The following is a 20,911-nucleotide window of genomic DNA, read 5'->3' on the forward strand; positions in this document are numbered from 1 at the left end:
AAAACCAAAAATACACTTAATCACTAAACAAATACTACATAAAGATACTAATTTGTAAAATTAGAAGAAATAAACCAGTAAACAGAAATCACAATTCACAGTATACTTCCTTCCTTCTTTCCTGCGCTTCGGCCTCCATTGTTGAGATACCCATCAAACAAGAATTGAAATTGAGCACGACCCAGATTCTACTTCAAGGCGTAGAAGCGAAAACCCACCATGGGAAACTAAACAGGTTGCTTTTTCTATCTTAACTTACTCGTATGCAGCGTCACCAACACAATGCACTTAAACTGTTTGAAGAAATTCCTCAGCCAGTTTTTATTTCTATTCTTCATCTCTTTCAAGCTACTAGTATAGCCTTGATGAGGTCTCAATTTCAAATCCTCCGGATGCCAACAATTTCTGTGTTGGGTCAGTCCATACGTAGTTTTGCTCTGGCTCCAATTGGCTTAGCGGATCGATCCTTGAACCGGATACATAGTTTAAAAAAATAAAAATAAAGTCTTGATCATAACACTACTATGAGTAAGTTTCAATGCCCAACACTAATAAGGTTTTTATGTTGATTTCAGGTTAGTGAGTAGGCATCAGCGTCATTGATATTGATATGGATAATAATGCAGAAGACTTTCACAGTTTTCTGCAGATTCTTCCCCCTGTTGAGTTTGCTTGCGTTTATGGATCATCTCTTCATCCAACCAACCATGACAAGGTCTTCTTTTGTTTCATGCCCATTCATTTTATTTGCTATATTGTTTTGATATTTGTTCTCATTCTGTGTTTTGGCTTTGTAGACAACCATGATTGATTATATTCTTGGTGTTTCTGACCCCAAACAATGGCATTCTGAGGTACTGATTTGTCCCAATGTGTCTGTTATCCACTTACGACTTTAGTTGCATAATATTTGAATGCCTCAATGATATAATTTTATTTTATTTTTCCTTGTGTTGTTTATGGAATGGCGTCAATTAAGAATCTGAAATTGAACAAGCATCACTATGCATCATGGATGGTGCACCTTGGCGGAGAGAGGCTGGTACTTGCCCTCAACTTACCTATTTATTTAAAATTTATATACATATGAATTGAGTTTTATTAGACAATGATGGTATCTCATTCTTACGCTGTATCTTGATGTAACATGTAAGATTACCGCGGTTGCAGATAAAATTGGCGTGGGAGTACATTTCAATCCTTTTGTTACGTGGAACGGAAAGGTATTGGCAACTTTTTGACTCAGTGGTGTAGTTTGTAAGAAGACTCTTTATTCAATTTCTGCTAACTCACCTTCCAATTTATGAAAGCTGGCGCGTTTTGCAGTTGTCTGCACAAACATTTTTTGATTGATTTTTTAAATAAAGACTACTTTTGTTATTGAGTGTCTCATCTAAAAGTAAATATATGCAGATGTTCAAGTATGGGGTTGTTCGAATGCATGACTTACTTCAAGATGTGCAGTATTGGGATAAATTCTACTTGTGTGGTCGTTTACAGAAACCAGTATGTTACCACTTTTAATAATTTAATTCTTGGTTTGCGGATTTTGGATCACTCATGTATAAATTAAAACTAGGATTTACACCCGTGCAACGCACGGGCGAAATGAATATTTTTTGTATAGATGTAGATGTTAACTCTCAATACAACACAAAATACTTAAAATATAATATAATTCGCAGATAATTTAAATATGACTATCTTGTAAGAAATAAAAAAATCAACAAACAACATATCCTTTAGTCTACTTTAGTTCCATTACACAACAACATTGAGTAATAATCATCCAATGCTAATATAAGTTAAAAGTCACAAAAACAAAAATAACAGATAAAAGATAAACTAATCAAAAATGTCATTCTCAACAATAGGTTCAACATCTCTTGATGGCTCCAAATGTCACTACAAAAGAAATGTATGAGAACTATTAGTCAAAAGTCAACAATTTATTGAATATAATAGTTTTTTTTTTTTTGACAAGATTGAATATAATAGTTAATAACAGTAATATTTATACCTACAATATAATAAATAGAAACATGAACTAAATATGTATAGACTCATGTTTGAGGAATATAAACATTTGGATTTAAATCAAATACCTATACCCCCATGTATGAGGAATTCCTACAAAATCTTCCTTAATAAAATATTGGATGTATATTGTGTCAAAAAAAAAAAATATTGGATGTATATGTATTTTGATACTTACTAATATAATTAGATTAAAGTCCAATAGCAAGCTTGCATAGATTAAATTTTTAGGATGATAAAGTATACAGATGAAGTGCTAACCACGTAATGATTATTAAGGCCACATCCATTTGATAATTTTGTAAAGCAAAATGTGATATTAAAAGAAACTAAACCATGCAATCAGCCCCACCCAAACTTATAGGAATAGTCAACCGAAGGAAAAATTCCTTTTTCAAAAATGGCTTTGCAAAAGAGGATATGATTGCTAACAAAGACTAATCAGATCGGATGCTTACTTGTGCAGTCTATGCAAAGTAGTCATTGAGACTCATTGCCAAAACCAAAGGAATATACTTGATTGTATTCAGGTTTGAACAAAGGAATATGTTTCTAACTGTACTTTGGTTTGTTATGGTTAGTCCAATCCCACGCGCCAGGTATATACTACTCAAATCACATTAAAATTTCAACAACAAAAAAATCTGAAATCAAACCAATTTAAGAAGGGGGGAAATAGATCAAAATGAATTAGAATCATATCTATTTTGTTTCAAGAGAAAGTCACTAATAAGTTAAAATGTTCCTACTAATTTTTGCATCAGATTTATTTTTAGAGGAGCAGTCTCATATATGTAAACTATATAAAGTCAATTAGAAACTCAAAATAACTTTTCCTTTCACTTGAGACTACGACTTCCTCAGCATGGCAATCTATATATAAATGAATGTTTGAAAAGATAAACAATATACCAAGTTAACTAACTGAAGAAAGATTTGCAAAAATTATTGCTTATACCTCTGTAACCAACCACCTGGAAAAAAAGAAGTCAATATATAACAATTATGTCCTCTAAATTTAACTTTTCCAGTTAATTTTATGGACGTGAATAGTAAGCATATCACTTTGTTAAGAGCACCATAAATATTTAACACAACAATACTAACCACAAATATTTAACATTAAACCAATTTTTTAAGAGCACCATAAATATTTTATCAAATATAGTGGTATCCAAACTACATGATATAAGCGTGACAAAGCCATTTATCAAAAAACAAATTAGAACAAACAAAATGAGACACATACAAACTTATAACAAAACAATCCAAACAACCGGGTCATATATTTTTACCCAAATTTTAACAAACCAAATTATACTCAAACAAAAGACATTATTAACAATCTGTAGTACCATTCAAGACTAACAATATCAGTCATCAAACACTTTGAGACGTTTTCTCAAACACTTTGTGAGTGATAAATTTCACAACAAAATAATCAAAACCAGAGGGTAAGAAAGGAAAATTATGACTATTTTGATAATAAACCATCAAAACTCAATAATCTAAAATATAAAATCACAAAACAAAACAAAAATCATAGGAAGATTAAGGAGTGTATGCAGTACCTTATAGTTCGAAATTTCAATGAAGCCAAATCCAAATTTTTGATTGGATGTCGTCGTTTTATAACTATAAGAACAACAACAAAACCAGAGGGAGAGAGTGAGAGATTCAGAGAATGGTTTTATAGTTTGAACATGAACATGGATCAGGAATTCAATACAATAATTGTATTTAGAATCATTACCTTCGAAGCCATCATGCAATTTTCAGTAGAACTGTATTTGTCCCGGTTCCGATTGATTTCGTAGAAAGGAAGATGCTTCAAGAGAGACTGGGAGATTAATTCGTAGAGAGAGAGAAGAAGAAAGAGAAAGATTGAGTTTGAAGATTTGAATTTTGAATTTGAATTGAGTGGGTGTAATGAGATTGAGAGATGAAATTTTTTCACTATGAAGGTGAATAAGAGATGCAAGCGTGAGACCAGGAGGAATGGCAGAGAAAACTTTATCTTTATAGTTGCCTTTGCATTTAATGGTTCTGAAAATAGGATGGTTTGAGTGTTGGGCGTAACATAATTGGACCTCATTTCAAATTGAACATTTGTTTTTTTCTTAATAATACACCTGAAAATGACATTTCTTAGAGGGAAATTAACACATTCAAATTTTCATGATCTAAATTGAATTTTGATGTTTTTTTATTGTGTAAATTTGAAATTCTTATGGTTTTGTGGTCCCTATTACTATTTTTGATGATAAAATGAGCTTTCAAGAATTGATGATTTGGCATTGGATGCTTAAGAAATTGACACATTGGATTGGTGCAAGATTTTTTGCTATTTGTTGCTTCATGTTTGTATATTATTAAGATTAAGATTAAGATATGTTCCAGCAATAAAAGGATAAACATGAATATCACCAAATGAATGATGCTGCCTTGTAGGGATTTGTATAGCTTAATGATTCTTGTCTCCTCAGTGCATGTAACTTAGGCAGCCAGTTGTGAGGTGGAACCGAGTACCAGGCATATCCCTAGCATGTTTTCTGAGCTCTAGCAATTGACCTATTCTATCTACGAGATTATGAATATGATTTTTCTCATATCAAATGACCTTGAATGAAAAAATATATAAATATTTTTTTATCCATCTGTTTTGATTTATATTTTCCCATGACCAACGGCGAAGCTTTAAGAATACAGTAACTTTTAAACATTGTGTGGTCAGTCAAATTTATGTAGCTCTTGTGCATTATTATATGGTGTTCTGGTCTCTCTGGTTCATATGATATCCCCAAAGTCCAAATCCCTCATTTTTGGGAACATTTATGATCCAAAATGGATGAAGTGTCATTCTAGACATACTCAAATACTCGCCTCTTATTCACAGAGTAGTGCCAGGCAGCATCCTTTGACGTTGAAGTATTGAACTACAAGTGAAGATAGGAAAAAAAATAAAAAATAAAACCCTATTTGTCAGCATTGTGTAGATAGGAAAAATAACGAAATAAAAGAATTACGGGCCACGGTGCCATTCATAGTTTTCTAAAACGGCCTAATAAGCCTAGTCAATTATTGAAAGTTTATGCATGACAATTCGATTCTGAGTAAATTTTACCTACATTTTTAATGCATTTGATGCAGGTTCAAATTGTTGTTGATAATTTGGACATAAGAAAAATCAATTACGTTAACTTGCGAGCTGCGTTGTCAGCTTCTCTTCTCTTGCTTCCATCAGAATTCACAGAGGTTTACTTCTTTCTTGTTTAATTGATTTCTTTGGGAGTTGGAACTTGGAACAACCGAAATGATTCAACAGTAACCCTGCAGGCAGATCTGTATGCTAAAATTTGTAATCTCTCATATATGGGTGATGTGCGCATGTTATTTGCTGAGGATAAAAATAAGGTAGTGCTTGATTGCTGCTTATGTATGTTGCATGCTAAATGTCTTTTAAATTCCAATATATTTGAATTCTCTACGGCCACCTGATTCCATTTCATGTGAGAAACACATGTCCACAAAGGTTACATGTCAGTTCGGTAACAAGTTATGGCTCAATTTTTATTCCTTTCTGAGTTTATCAGTATCTCTTGTTTAGCTTACTTTTCCCACAATGTTTCTTATAATGAAGATGTGGAACACTGGATAATTTTCATGTGACAAATATGAGTCTTCCCGTTCTTGATGTTCTGGTCAACTGACTGGATTTTCACTTCATACCATTAGAGTTATATAATGAAGGGGATGAAATATTTATTACATGTATTCCTTTATTCCCTGTATTGGTTTTCATCACTTTCGAACGTGCAGCACCTGTTGTAAAACTGTTAGTGTTTATGCTTTCACTGAGGTTTCCTTGTTCACAATATGTCCAGGTGAAGAAGATTGTAACTGGGCAGTTTGATCTATTCCACTCGACGTATAAGCCATTTCTTGAAGAATACGAGGCTAAGAAGTTATTGAAACTTCCATCAACAGTCAATCACCAAATACAAGTATCTCAGGTCTTTATTATTTTCTATTAATCATTTTGGGATAATTATAATTTCATATATCTTTACCAACATTTTTCCAATTTAGGATGATTAAATAAAAAAGTGATTGACAACGTTCAAAAATAGCCTATGTTGATTTGATTAGCCGTTCTTTTGGTTGATTCGTCCTAAGTTAGTAATATATTCGCCAAATGTTCTAAATAGTAATAGTAATTCTTCCTTTTTTAATCACACATTTGAAGGAATTTAGCTCTTGGTGTCTTGGACTCTTCAATAAAGTATTGACCTATGAGTATTGCGAACAAGCTTGTAATTCCTTTATTTATTATATCCTGATCTTTTTTCCTGCTTGAGCATTTTTAGAGGCTCAAATACTATGTGCAACTATATGTTTAAAACAATTTGAATATAAGTTTATAACATCAAAAGCTAAATGATAATAAGTTATTATTACTTTCATCAACTGCAATAATCAAATACATCTTTCTGATCTTTAAATACCAACAATTAATTTTTGTATTTTGAAGAGAGATTAACACATACATATTTTTCAGTGTTAATAAATTTATGCCTTTTATCTTTGTCACTGGGTGTTCACAATCTTGCTGAAACCTAATGAACACTATGAAGTGTAACCTTTGAGATGTGACACATGAACTTGTGATTTCTTCTGTTTATGTTCATCTTGTTATATATTTCCCTTGATGTTGTCACGAGGGTGCAATGTTCTTATTCTTTCATTAGTGTCTGTTAAGAAAGAGAAAATATTAGCAATGTTTTCGTGCTATTTTGTGCTTTCCATCTTCTTTTAGATATTCTAATTTCCACCTTTTGATTGCTATTTAATTATTGATGGAATTTGAGGTTTTATATCATGTGGATACATTATGGTAACGTGTGCTTAAGGGAAATGTTTCTTGTCAATGTTTAATAAATAGGAAATTTGGTAGTGACAAATAACTTGCAGAGCAGCAGATGCAAGCAAGTTGTATATGATATAATGTCGCATCTTTAGTGTTGTTGACATACCAAGTAAATTAGCTACTTTTACTTTGTAAAACAGGATTGTGACTTATCAGTTGCTCGTTCTCTAGTTTCTGCTCTTCCTCCATCAATCAGAAGCCAATTGAGCATGAAGCAAGGAGATGACGTGAAATCGAGTCGAACTGGTATGCTCATAGGATGTTAAAGAATATTTTGTGAATTATATTACTTTAATTTGTAGTAAGCTTGAAATTCAAATCCTCCAATAGTTGTCAGTAGATTGAAAAAATGTGTAGACTATTTAGATAAGGTTTGGTAAATTGAATACTTGGTGTTGCCGATAAGGTTTTACCTCATAATAGGGATGCATTTCATATTTTGAGAATAAAGGGGCTATGATTTTCAGGTAGAGTTTTACATGATACTAAAAACAGCTCAAGAGAAGGGGCAGCAAATTGTTTGCAGAGAATTTTGAGGCGAAGGGTTATGGTTTCAAGTGCAAGGCAGGCCGTATCTGGCCTACTGGCTGCTGGTGGGGTAAATGCTACCATGTATGTTGCCAACAAAATCAATAAAGCTTGGAAGTCATGGAGATGATTTCTTTTTTCTGGATTTAAAAACATAGATCTGAGGCTTTCTTACACCTGGGGAAGTTTATAGGAGGACTAGTTTTGTGACCATTTTTCTGTTTTAATTTCTCCATTCTTATCCCATAATCTTGGAGGTGGCCTTTTCCCCCCTTAAAACCCTTCTTTCATAGTCATAGGAAATAGGTATCTGCAACAACCACTAGAGATTTAGTAACTGGATCGACTGGCATCTTGTCATTCTTCTCTTGGGAGCAGAACATGGTAATTTATCAACAAGTATAGGCATGGTTTTTATTTGCCAAATCCATTTTGTACTAAAATTTAGCAGTACTTGTGGATGAGAAGATGTTGTGCAACTGAAAGGGAATATATGTTTGTGGAATACCTAATTTGAACTCAAATGTATAAACCAATTTCTTTCTTCATTAGTTAACCCGTTTATTGCTATCTTCTTTTTTATTGTAATTGAGTTCTTATTTTTATGTCAAGGGGTGAGCTTTATTTTAAAGGAATGTTCTGTGAATGGCTACAGAAAAGTTAATTTAATTTATGAAAATTTTGAGCAGAAAATAAGTTGAGTTCAGCTTTTAAGTATGATGAGAGGATGGAGGGGTATACTTGTAACAATTAAAACAATCGAAATTGAAGGATTAAATTCACTAAAAAAAGTTATTGAGCTACAAAAAGAAGTATTAGGTGTTATAAGAAAAGTTATCAAAATAAAAAAATATGTATTAGGTTTTATAGAGAGTAAAAGTTCAGTTAGTCCAATTTCATATCAATGACAACTCTCTCATAGAAATGTAAACAGCAAGACTTGTAATTTTAAGGCAATGAAGCAAAGTAGTTATTTGCCAGAACATGACAAGGTAAAGTATGACTCAACTAACCAGCAGAGACAAAATAATAGTCACTGCTAACTAAACTAAAATAGCAAGATAAAGATGTACAAAGAAAAAAGAGCAAATAAATAGAGATCAGAAAGGTATACTAAAAAAAAAAAACTAACATTAATTATCCCATATAAAATACCCTGACAATAATTTTGCATCAGAATTGATCAAACTATGTCATAAACCACAAAGTACCAAATAAAAAAAAAAACACACACACACAGAGTAAGGAACTACTATTGAACTTATAAATTTTATCATCTCCTGGATGTTCCCTATGAAATTCTTACTATAACTATTATCATCATTATTTTTCTAAAATGTCTCATTCCTGTCAGTACCAATTGATAGAGACCATTTGGTGCCTGATTTTGACTACAGCCTACTTATATGTGGAAGACCTGCTGCATATTGTGTGTCCATAACATCAATCACCCTGTTGGCTATAGCACTTGCATACACTGATGAACCTTCATTTACCTGCATCAGTGATACACCTTATAGTTTAATATATAACCAAATCAAATGTAATAATTCTAATCATAAATTTTTATAAAGTATTTACTTGATTTTACCAACCTTGCTATTGAACAAGAAACTACAATATTCACCAACATGTCCACCTGCAACATGATGAAGTTCCAACTGAAGTTCATCCAAAACCTTGGACACAAACAGCAAGCAATTAACCTTCTTCCTCTGAAACAGTTTGATTGTAACATCATCATCGATAATCCGGACATCAACCTCACTGTCTTTGGATTTCCTCTGCAGCCATGAGGTTCTTATACTTCCATCTGGATCACCAAAAGGCTTTATGTTACAGCTTTCTGCAGCATCATCTTCAGTTTTAAGTCTCTTACACATCTCCCTTCCATGCCTTTTCTTCTCCACCAATAATTTCAGTTCATTCACTGTTCTAATCAGCTCTCTTATATACTCAATAGCATCTCCAACCACTGATGCTCTATCAGTCTGCATTTGACCAAAACTGCCCGTTAATCATGGTATCAAATAGAGATTCAAATCGTGGAACGGAAAATACATTGCCACTAAAAATGTAATTTTTATTAATAAATAAGTGACATAACAATATTATAAACATATATCACATATGAAACCTCAATATAATTCAAGATTCAAAACATATATCAATTGGCAACAGAAAAGTGGCTGGTGACTCAATTCATGGATAAAATTATACATGGTTAAAAATAAATCATAGATGTTTATTGTTGTTTACCTTGGTGGGACTTGGGATGAGATCCCTCAAGATTTTGTACTTTCCATTCAATTGCTCTCTTCTTTGTTTCTCAGTTGCAAAATGTTTGGTAGCTTTTCCTCCTCTTCCTTTGCCAACAGAAGCAGTGACCCTATTGAATTCCAGCACTCCCATATCCCCATCTCCCTCCATCTCATCACCTCCACCAAAAAGAGAACCATTTCTCGAGTTGGTTGGCATGCTATAGCCTCGAGGCAGAGATTGAAACAATTCCCTGAGAGCTGGAGGCTGTGGAGGAAGGTTCAAAGGATATAGAGGATCATACAAAACCGATGATCCGCTTGTGTTGTCTGATGATCCTATTGGAAGGTCTCCAAGAAAAGTCATTGAATTATGAAAATTGGGTGGATTTTGAGTTGGGTTTGTCATGCAAATGGTGGATGGATTTGTGAGCAAAGATGAAGAGCATCTAGGTAAGTTGAGAAGGTTAAGGACATCCGGTGAAGGGTAATGAGGGTCTAGAATGGTCGAGGGATTGTAGCTTTGGTTATGGTTTTGCGCCTCGATAAATTGTTGATATTGTTGTTCAGATAGTTGGTGATGTTCTTGGTGATTGACATAATCCATATCCTGAACACTAGGGTCCCAACTCGAGTTCTGATACACTTCTTGTACTAAATGGTTATCCATGTTGTTGTAGGTATTCCCTATGTTCAAACCAAGATTTTGTTGTTGTTCAATGTCTACTGATGAGGGAGTGAATCCATTTGTATAAGTGGAAACATCATCAAGGTGTTGTGAATTTTGATGATTGTGGTAAGGTAGTTCCTCTACAGAAGGCTTGAAATTCTCGTCAAGGCTATTATTGTTGTTTGTGTTGTTATCATTGGGAGAGTTTTCAACACCTTCATCCATTGTGTTGGGATCAAAGCAACCATTTTGTTCATGCATGTTTTGCTTGTCTCCTGAACCTGAACTCATTGCTATTTGTCTGCAATAGTTAACACAAATTAATAAAAAATCAGAAATTTTAAAATATTGAGACAGAACATACAATGTGGATGCATGTATAAATATCATAAAAGTAAATACCAAAAGTACCCAAAAAAAAAAATTATAGACTGAATAAACAGTTCAACCCCACAAATCAATCACCATAAAAAGACTTTTTTTTTTAGAAACATTCACTTAATAATTATATTTGAGTTTTGAAACTTGTTTTGGTGAAGGTTGTTGTTCTATAGCCCAAAATTAAAAAATGATTGAAACTTTAAAGAAGAAAGTAAATTATTACATGTGTTTGTTTGTAGTTGTGAGTTACCTATATAAGAAAGAAAGAAAAAAGACTAGTTAACAATTTTAAGTGTATAGGATTTGTTCTTCTCACCCTTTTCTCTCTTGTTTGAGTGTGAATCCAAAAAACTCAAAAATAGTTTGTGGTGAGACAAGGTAGAAGGAAGTAGGAAGGATTATGGTACTTATAAAGGAAAATATATCTATGAAACTGAATGTAAGAATAATAGCTTATAATGTGTTAGAAATAGCATAGGATTTGGAAAGGAAAAACAAAATAAGGTTGTTTTGTTTTTAGGGTCAAGAAAAGGTGTTGTTCAGTTACAATATATCTATGAAACTGAATGTAAGAATAATAGCTTATAATGTGTTAGAAATAGCATAGGATTTGGAAAGGAAAAACAAAATAAGGTTGTTTTGTTTTTAGGGTCAAGAAAAGGTGTTGTTCAGTTACAACTTACAAGTCATATTATTTATTCTTGGGACCACATTCTCATTCTGTCACGTCTTAGATAACAAGTACAAGTGTAACAAACTTCTGTTAATATTTCATTTTTGTCTCTCTAAATTTAAAGACCTACAAATTTGATAGGGCTCACTTATAAAGAAATGGTGAAAATACTATCGTAAAAGGAATTTCCTTCGTATTTTACAACCTCTTAAATACTACCTCCGTCCCAATTTAATTGACACACTTTTGTTTTTCACACATATTAAGAAAAATGTATAAATAAAGGGGAAAGTGGAATATATTGTATTGGAAATGATAAAAATAGTATTATTTAGTGTTATATTGTATTGGGAATGATGAAAGTTGTATTGAAAATTGAAATGAGTCAGTTATTTTGGGACACTTTTTTTTTAGAAAATTGGTCAGTTATTCCGGGACGGAGGGAGTATCATATATTAACTCCTCTAAACATAAAATCATATATTAACTATTATTTACAATCTTAAAATTATGATGAATTTGAATGAAATTCAATACTAGCATATAATTAATGATGCCATTAAATTGAACATAAAAATACTATATATATTAAAATTCAGATAGCAACATTTGATTGTACTTCTGTAAAAAAAAACATTTGATTGTACTATTCTCCATGAACGTAGGAATTTTTTCCAGACGAACAGTTGCCAGTCTTTTTCTGTACAGCAGTGCCCTTCTATTTTGGAACATACTATAAGAAAAAATTCTTTTCTTAGGTTCATTGAGTAGTTAAGGTATCTGGTCTACATTGTAAAACAGATACATTAATTATTTAATGAACCTAAAAAGAGAATCTTTTCTTATATTTGAGACCGGAGGGAGTATTGTGTACTGTGTACTAGTGAGTGCCTCTGATTTTAGTTAACAGTTGCCACTTACAAACACAATTTTTTAACATGTTATAGGTATGAAATATTCATCACCTTTTAGAAGGGACTAGTATCTGTCATAAAACTTATTGGATATAATAGGCGGTTCTTCCATTTCAACTGAGTTTTCTCTGCAACACAAGGTGGAAATTAAACCCTTGCCCAACACACATCCTTATTAATTAATTTTATTAGGTCTGTAACAACTTAATCTAATAATTTTCCTCTAAAATGCTGCATTAGGTTAGCAGCAATTTAACCTAACAAATTCCATCTAAAATGCAGCAATCCCTAATATTTCTCCTCACTAATGAGCTTTTGATTCCTATCATGTTGTGTCATCGTTTGTATATATGTTTTTGTAGACTTTTTTTTTGACAAGTTGTTGTACACTTACGTTTACAAACAGAATACCCTAATTTCCATGCAAACTCGGCTACCCTAATTTCCATGCAAACTCGGCTATATATAGCAAACCCTAAACCGTGTTTCTCTAAAAAAAAACCTAAACCGTGGTAAATTACACAGACAGCAGAAGAATCAAAGATATTGATCACTGATGAAGATGGTGAAGATACCAATGTGACGTCTAACGTCGTATATGAGGACGTATTTCGCAATGTGTGATGAAACTACATGCCAATGTACTAAAATTTTCATATTTCTTTTACCGAATTATTGATAGGATTACCGAATTTTCTTTTATAATATTTTCAGATTTTATACATTTTATGAAGTATTTTATTTTGTCTACTATGAATTATCACCTTTTCTTTTTTTCACCGTTACCAATTCTATATCACATTTTATTATTCGTATGTCAATCCCTTGGATGAGGATCAAACCCTTAACTTCCCTGTCAATATGGCATCCTTATATCCACTGCTTACGGTTATATTTAATTTTAAAATTATTTATTTATATTATTTTCTATGACACCTCGATAAAAATCTACATTATGAAATACAATAATGTTTATGCAATTTAATTTTATATTTTTAGTGAATAGTTATTAAATCTAATGCATATAACTGTGTACGTAGCATGACAAAAATTAAAAAGAGACAAATTTCTAACCATATTATACCATTTTGTAGTGATGTTTAAACACTAAAAATGTACATCATTAGATGATTAGATGATAAAATAAAAGATACAAAAGTTTATTTATTTTGTGGAAACAAATAAATGATAAAAATAAAAAACAAAAACAAAAATAAATGATAAAAATAATGTAATACTTTTTTTTTTGAAGGAAAAAATAATGTAATACTATATATATAGTTTGGCATAAAAGCGCATTTTTTTTTTTATCTTAACTCCTGTGTTCCTTAAACAAATGAGTAAAAAGTTCGATTGATAATTAAGTAAGTCCAATTAATGATTATTTAAATTAAGGATCAAATTTTATGCGCTATACCGATTCAACATTAAGTGAAGTTTATTGACTACTTGAACTTAACTACTTGATTAATTTTATATTATTTGTTTTATGCTCTTTATTTTAATCATACTTTAAAAAAAATTACGAAATATTTTGGATTCCAATATCATGTAGAAAAATAGGGAGAAAAAGAATATTATGATGGTTCACACGAAACGTGACTGTAGAAGAAGGCGGGTTAGTTGGATGATAAAATGTAGGATTAAGGACGCCTGTGGTCCCCTCACATTTGCAATAGTACATTTCTCTCCATGCAAATTGGTAGGTTAAACTAACTTATAGCAATGGCTTCTTTTCAAATTTTTCCTGATAATACTTTGGCTTATTCACTCTCGGCATATTTTTTTTAGTAGCAGAGTAAATGATGGTTCATTTCTTGTATTGCTCCAATTTTTTTTTTTTTTTGGGTGAAAATAGAAATGAAAATTTAATTTGTAATAGTTTTTTTTTAGTAAATTTGTAATAGGAATTAATAGTGAGAATTAATTATGAATACGCAAATAGAAATATAAAATTAAATAAATGAATTCACATGACATTTTTTTAGAGGTGAATTCACATGACATGATCCTCTAAAAGTGATCGTTGTTTATGGGAAAATTACACCGAGATCCCCCGAGGTCTTTTTAATTGACACAAACACCCTTTCTTGTTTTATGGTATAGACAAACCCTCCTCAAGTTCTTTAAAGATGGATAGACACATCCCTTTAGTACTTAACACTGATTGTCATGTTACTTTGTTAAGATTGAAAGGTAAATATAGAGAGGAATGACGCCCTTTGAACCATGTAAACATTCGCAATATTGATTTCATCAATTAAAAAAACTATATTAATTGGGTAGCATAATTATTGAATTTTTCAAATAATATTCAATATTTCTTAAATAATAACCAATTTAGTTGAATTTTTGTGATATATGTATATCATATACTAGTATTTCCACCCGTGCAACGCACGGGCTGACAATTTTTTGTGGAGTTAACAATTATATTTCTGAACATACCACCAAAATACAAATTTATAATGCAGTGGTTAGACAAAATCGGGCTATGTTGATCTAAATAAAATCAAAGATGTCATCTATCAAAAATTAGTTCAATTAAGTTATAATCAAATACATATCATTAACAAATAACAATGAAGCCTACTTGTTATATGTAACACAAAATAGTAGGCCATACTTTAAAGCGCAATCAATCCAAAAAACATAACCCTTATTGTAGATAGATGCATCAACTATACTTAGCTCCAAAGTTATCTACAAAAATAAACAAAGGTTTTTGCATGTTAGCAATGTACTTTCGATAAAAAAAAATTGACAATCAAGCTTAAATATAGACAAATTCATACCTCATAAGATAATTTCTACAAATTAGAAAAGACCTCCGGATAAACAACATTTAGAGTTGAGGTGCATGGATTGCCATCTTCATCCAAAATCAACATTTAGAAAAGACCTCATATATGCATGTTTGGGTGGACCCAAGAAAGAATGGCAATTTGACATATATGCATTAGGTACCCAAAAAAACTACCCATAATAGATAGGATGAATCACATTATTGACACGAATAATCATTTGCAATAAATAACAAAGAAATCTTTCCAAAAATTAGAACAATGATAGCACAATGAAAACTTCACAATGACCTTAACCAATAATAGTCAATTTAAGGACATAAAGTACATTACATAAAGCAAGGACTAATAATCCAGACAATTCAATGCAACCCTGATATTGTTCATTGTTGAGGTAACAAGTTTATTCATTCTCTTTACCGCATCGAGGTCTGGATTATTCATTTGGGATGGCTTACCAATCAGCAACTGATATGCCACAGTTACAACTGAACCTTCATACCAGCCGCCATATATTTTTCCCTTATTGTCTTTTGAAGGTCTACCATCTCCTGCTATGGTAAATCCAGATGGAAGAAGAGGCAACAATGAACAATCTTCTCCACGTATTGCACAATCCATTGTTTCTGCATCAATTTGACAATATACCAACCCAGATTCCATATAATGCGTATAACATTCTTGTAGAATTCTCTGATCATTGTTATCTTTAGGATTTAATATCTACATCACATAAACGATTGAGATGAATATAGTCAAATTTACTTCAAGAATAATTCCATGCAAAGCATGAATTTTATATAGCCAACAAGTTGCACAATCTTATGACACAATCTATGGTATTTTAATTCTATCAAACATTTATAGATCTTTATTATGAGACTCTAAAAGTACATTATTTTATATATTTCCATATTGAGTTTAACTCAATTATCCTAAATCATAGCAAGATTAAATATGATATTCAAACACATGTAGAGATATTTCTATTCATTTCTTTGGATAATATTCAATGTTGCTATTCGTTAAAAATATTCATAAATATCCATGATTTTCTTAAATCCTTATTTGATTTCCTTAAATCGTTATGTAATAAATAAACAAAGAAAAATGTTAATGAGTGTCCATAGGGCACTCTTTATGGATCATAAATATTAAGTATTTATGAAAATGTTTGTAATAAATGCATTGAAAATCGAAATATTTGACTTTTTTTAAAGAATAATTGCTTATTTTGAAATGCTTAAAGAGTGCCCCGGAGCAACATTTAGAAAAATATGCATAAGTTTTTTTCTTTTACTATTTAGTGCTAATGAAATTAAATGAAAAATAGATACAACTGAAATTGAAACCAAAAATAATTAAAATAGCAAGTACCTTAATAATGGAAGTAAAGTTTCCAGGATTTGTCCCATATGTGATGCGGTGAATTTCTTCCACTGGATGTCCACCACATAGAACATCCCGCTGCAAGAATATTCAAATATATCAACAACTATGCAATGCAAGATTAATTTACCATAAAACAACTGTACTATATACTAATTTTAATTTATATTATAATAGCAATGACCTGAAATCTTCTACCATTGTCTTTCAAAAAATTGAAAGCAAATTCAGTAGAGCAAGAAAGCCAAAATGAGCAAGAAGCAGTGAGGATCACACCATTTTCAGTTCCTGGATGTTTGCATTTTCGTACATTTACCCTGACCCCCTCATTATCTATTGTATTCAATTCTGGAAAGTCCAACTTGTTTGATGACATGTCCAATGCTTCATAAAATATTTTTAACATACGTTCACCAAGCTTCATCACAATCCCTTTTCCTTTAATTGACCACATCTCTAAATAATCAATACCATATACCAACATCGTTATATAAATTAACTGAAGTATACCAATAATTTATCAAATATATTATAACATGAATAAACGGTAAAACATAGATATAGTTCCTTATGTGTTACACTTGGTTTTACTTTTCTCTAATCACAATTTGTTCACTGGTTGTGTATTCAATAGAAATATTTTAAATTTAAATTATAGAAGAATGTAGTAGTAATTAAACCTGTGGTGTGAGTGTTTGAGTGGGGTGTATTTTGAATTGAATAAGTTGAGATTCTTTGACACATTCTTTCAAGTGTCAACAACCATCTTTGAGCTCGATATCCATTGTTGCTACAAATTGTTTTTCTGAAGAAATTGTCAGTTTGTTCCTTATCATCCACTTCTATGTGTTCCACCCAAGTTACCTATCACAATACAAGAAAAATCATATATTATACACCAAAGTCTTGAGCAGTTGGGAAAAATCATATATGATACACCAAAATCATATATTAACATGTAAAAGTACATAATATCTATACAACTATTATATTTTACCTTGCAAGAATAATCAGTATGTTCTCTAATCATGCAACCAGATGGAAACTTCCAAACATTTGGAGGACTGGGTGCAAGTTCTATGGCATCAAGCGAGAGAGACACATCTGCTATCACCCATGCACCTTCTTCAATTTTTTTACAATAGCGAAGGAATGAGATGTTTCGAGTTGGGACTAAATGTGAAAGAATGTGCATTTTTGCATACATCTGAACAAAAAGAGAGCGGAATTATCACCAGTTGTTCTCCAAATAGAATATATAGGGAAATTTTTTTAAATTAAATGATAAGGTGTTTAGGATAACATACCCATTGCATAGCTTTGTCGCGGCTTTCTAACAAACCCTCTTTAAATACATCTATTGTTTTTGCATTTTTAACAATAGTTGGAAAAAGAGCAGTCCATTTTTCCTAATAAGATTAAAGTTCGTCATATCAAGAATCTATATTTCAAAATACGTTTAGAACAATATTAAAGAGATAGCGAGATAAAAATGTAACAAAATAAGAACATCTGATTAGATCTCCTATGGCGGCTGCACCATGCTACATTACATAGCTCTTTCATTTAGGAAATATACAAGTTGTTTCAATTTTTCTTTCTTAGATCCAATTCCAACGGCTCCAAATTTAAAATAAAAGTTATAGAAGTACTAACCGAATCCAAAAACATGTCAACCAATTGTGCACCAGCCATGTTCACTATCATTTCATCTTTTGATGACTCAATACGCACAGAAGATCCGTTTAAGAAGTTACTTTTACGATACATTGTATCATAAGTCTCGCGTTGAAGAATATAACTCCCATCCCTTGTAGGCCCAAACCATAACGGCTCATTTAAATTAAGAAGCCTTGTTAAATCTTCCATCGCATTATTAGCAGTCTCCATGATCATTTTGTTCTCCTTTTTCTTATTTTCGCTTATTGGATGAGGCACACATCCATCAAAAACTCTGAGAGCATCGCCAATATCTTTATCACCAAGAACAACAACATTTTCATCAATAGTAGCCATGTGATTATCAGAAATGGAATGATCATGACTATTAGAAGAAGTATTACCATGAATAGAATAATAAACAAGATTAGACAATTGTTTTTCTATAATATCTTCACCAACAGATAACGAAAGATCTGGAATATCTTGACCCCAATTGTTTCCGCCAAGAAAAGAGGTATCATCATAAGCTACAACATTTTGATCATTAGCAAGAGGACATTTTGATCAGCAGCATGAGGAATATCACAAAAAAAAATTTATCAAGGAAATAATTAACAACATGAACAACAACATCTTGAACACTTTTTTTAGTTGTATGTGTTACAACAACAAAAGAAAGAACTGACTCATCTTGTTGAGGTGCTTGAGTAATAGCATTATCAACACAAGTAGGAGATATGACTCTTTGTTCACGTGGATGAGTAATAGCAAAACCATTTTGGTTTTGATCAAGATTAACTGCAAAAAAATGTTTGATCTAGTGTAGACATAACAATATCAGCAACAATATGTTGTCGGTCAACAACATGATTAATATTGTGATGATAAATTTCATAAAGGTGTGGTAAAATAGTAAAATGTTGTTGAATAGGAATAATGATTCCATAGTTTTTGTTTTTCAAACTACCTTGCGAGAGATCATGTGATGAAGATTGAACTATAGGCACCATTGAACTTTACCCCTTGTTTTTTCCGTTAACATCGACCACTGTTTCATACTGAACAGTCTACCATAAAAAATGAATCATTATCAATATACAAAAAAAAATGAAGCATTGTATCAGTTTGTGATTATTAATTAAATAGAAACATACATACATATACTTGCCTTTGTACGTAACACTTCATTATGTTGTTGCACAATTTGCATTGTCTGCTCTATTGCTTCCTGTGAATTTTGTCCCTGACAAGATGAGCAAGTTTATATCGTCAAAGTTTCTATGATTTAAATTCCGATATATTTGTATATGTAAATATTATTACATACCAAATTATTAACATTAGTTTAAGTTAAGCATGTAAACAATAAAATAATCATTTGTCCTTAACATGAGAGAGAGAGAGAGAGAGAGAGAGGGAGAGAAGGAGGGAGAGTGAGGTGTATATATATATATATATATATATATATATATATATATATATATATATATATATATAATTAGACAACATCAAATACCAATGTCAAGTTCAAAGTAAAAGCCAATAAAAAAGCAAAGTAAAATCAAAATCAAAATGCATGGTGATTTAGTATTTAATAAACATGATGTGCCATTATCAAAATCATAATCAAATTGTTAAGATCAACCTATGACAACTTATTATCAATTGATCAAAAAAAGCACTCCCTCGAATAACAAAATTAGTCTTTCAAGTTTTTCTTAGTTAATTAACTTGTTAAAATGTTATTATATGGCTAATTTCAATTTCATTTTATTTCTGTCAAAATAACATTTTTTTTGACAAATGTCAAAAATAATAATAATATTAATTTTACATTTTGAACAAAAACACTGTTTTGCGGATTGAAATTACCTAGCCTCTGAGTACCAGTTCACTAAAAATAATAAAATTTGATTTTTCTTCTTCTTCTTTTATTTTGTACAATATATTTATTTATTTTTCTAAATAACCATTTATAAAAAAAAGGACATAACATTTAATTATTAAATGGTGAATCCATAGTCAACTAAACTCGAGAATATTTATTTTTTAGGATATGGAGCTTAAATCTTGTCACTTTCACCATATCACAACCAATGAAAGAGAGCAGGGTTGTTGAGCATCGCCTCGAAGGAGGATAAGCTGTTCTAACAGAATTATTAACAATTTGGGTTAATGTAAATCTGGATCATAATTTCTTTTTACAGGACAAGAAATCAAGTGATTGGAAAAAAAAAAAAGATTTTGAAGCTATTTTTTCTTCTTTCTAAGAAAAATTGAAACATGAGTGTCAAAATCGACTGGAAAAAAATACGATCAATTACAAACCAGATATAATTGAATGAAAAACATATTTTTTTTTTTACTCAGATACAAAGGGCATATTATAAATCGACTGATTGGGAAGGAAAGAATTGAGATATAAAAAGAAAAAAAAAATAATGGAATGAAAAGGTTAGTGTCAAAATTGAGCCATAAAATAATTGGGTAGCAAAAAACTAGGTTGTTTATTCTTTACTCAAAAATCAAGGGAAAAATGTATATGAATGTTAATCTCATCCAAACAAAGAAAACAAAATGATTGAACTTGAAAGTTTTAAAAAAGTCTTATGATTAGGTCAAAGTATATACAACGATAATAATATCTCAATATAAGTATGTTCTTGAG

The 20,911-nt window shown here is 31.2% G+C and overlaps 3 protein-coding genes and 1 long non-coding RNA gene across 8 annotated transcripts; 1 reads left to right on the forward strand and 3 right to left on the reverse strand.

Moving 5' to 3' along the window:
* Nucleotides 1-44: 44 nt before the first annotated feature.
* LOC146932920 (translocator assembly/maintenance protein) lies at nucleotides 45-8,062 on the forward strand. Of its 2 annotated transcripts, none has more exons than XM_085704634.1 (11): nucleotides 45-235; nucleotides 576-715; nucleotides 798-854; nucleotides 980-1,042; nucleotides 1,155-1,223; nucleotides 1,414-1,506; nucleotides 5,188-5,292; nucleotides 5,374-5,451; nucleotides 5,922-6,050; nucleotides 7,105-7,210; nucleotides 7,432-8,062. In XM_085704634.1, exons 2-11 carry the CDS (start codon nucleotides 611-613, stop codon nucleotides 7,620-7,622), a joined length of 996 nt encoding a protein of 331 aa, XP_085560760.1. In that variant the 5' UTR covers nucleotides 45-235; nucleotides 576-610; the 3' UTR covers nucleotides 7,623-8,062. The 2 variants fall into 2 exon arrangements, with proteins under 2 accessions (XP_085560760.1, XP_085560761.1); XM_085704635.1 differs by having other exon boundaries at nucleotides 57-235; nucleotides 1,171-1,223.
* Nucleotides 1,663-2,619, reverse strand: LOC146932921 (uncharacterized). Its single transcript, XR_015007284.1, has 2 exons — nucleotides 2,496-2,619; nucleotides 1,663-1,905 (listed from the first exon to the last, which is right to left on the reverse strand). It is a non-coding gene; the product is annotated as an uncharacterized LOC146932921 (long non-coding RNA).
* A 539-nt stretch (nucleotides 8,063-8,601) lies between the features above and the next one.
* LOC146932922 (transcription factor bHLH91-like) lies at nucleotides 8,602-11,442 on the reverse strand. 2 transcript variants are annotated; one of them, XM_085704632.1, is made up of 4 exons: nucleotides 11,118-11,442; nucleotides 9,752-10,721; nucleotides 9,088-9,483; nucleotides 8,602-8,988 (listed from the first exon to the last, which is right to left on the reverse strand). In XM_085704632.1, the coding sequence occupies exons 2-4, from the start codon at nucleotides 10,709-10,711 to the stop codon at nucleotides 8,884-8,886; spliced, it is 1,461 nt and encodes a 486-aa protein (XP_085560758.1). In that variant the 5' UTR covers nucleotides 10,712-10,721; nucleotides 11,118-11,442; the 3' UTR covers nucleotides 8,602-8,883. The 2 variants fall into 2 exon arrangements, with proteins under 2 accessions (XP_085560758.1, XP_085560759.1); XM_085704633.1 differs by having other exon boundaries at nucleotides 11,052-11,161.
* Nucleotides 11,443-15,339: 3,897 nt separating this feature from the next.
* On the reverse strand, nucleotides 15,340-19,380 carry LOC146932923 (homeobox-leucine zipper protein ROC8-like). 3 transcript variants are annotated; one of them, XM_085704641.1, is made up of 9 exons: nucleotides 19,211-19,378; nucleotides 18,645-18,770; nucleotides 18,238-18,554; nucleotides 17,889-17,990; nucleotides 17,579-17,788; nucleotides 17,262-17,445; nucleotides 16,766-17,037; nucleotides 16,570-16,659; nucleotides 15,340-15,915 (listed from the first exon to the last, which is right to left on the reverse strand). In XM_085704641.1, exons 1-9 carry the CDS (start codon nucleotides 19,251-19,253, stop codon nucleotides 15,538-15,540), a joined length of 1,722 nt encoding a protein of 573 aa, XP_085560767.1. In that variant the 5' UTR covers nucleotides 19,254-19,378; the 3' UTR covers nucleotides 15,340-15,537. The 3 variants fall into 3 exon arrangements, with proteins under 3 accessions (XP_085560767.1, XP_085560768.1, XP_085560766.1); XM_085704642.1 differs by having other exon boundaries at nucleotides 18,645-19,060; nucleotides 19,211-19,312; XM_085704640.1 differs by having other exon boundaries at nucleotides 18,238-18,770; nucleotides 19,211-19,380.
* Between the last annotated feature and the right edge of the window lie 1,531 nt (nucleotides 19,381-20,911).

The sequence above is a fragment of the Medicago sativa genome, chromosome 4 (assembly GCF_051527215.1).
Source record: "Medicago sativa cultivar Bolivia chromosome 4, Bolivia_mono, whole genome shotgun sequence".
Classification (NCBI taxonomy): domain Eukaryota; kingdom Viridiplantae; phylum Streptophyta; class Magnoliopsida; order Fabales; family Fabaceae; genus Medicago; species Medicago sativa.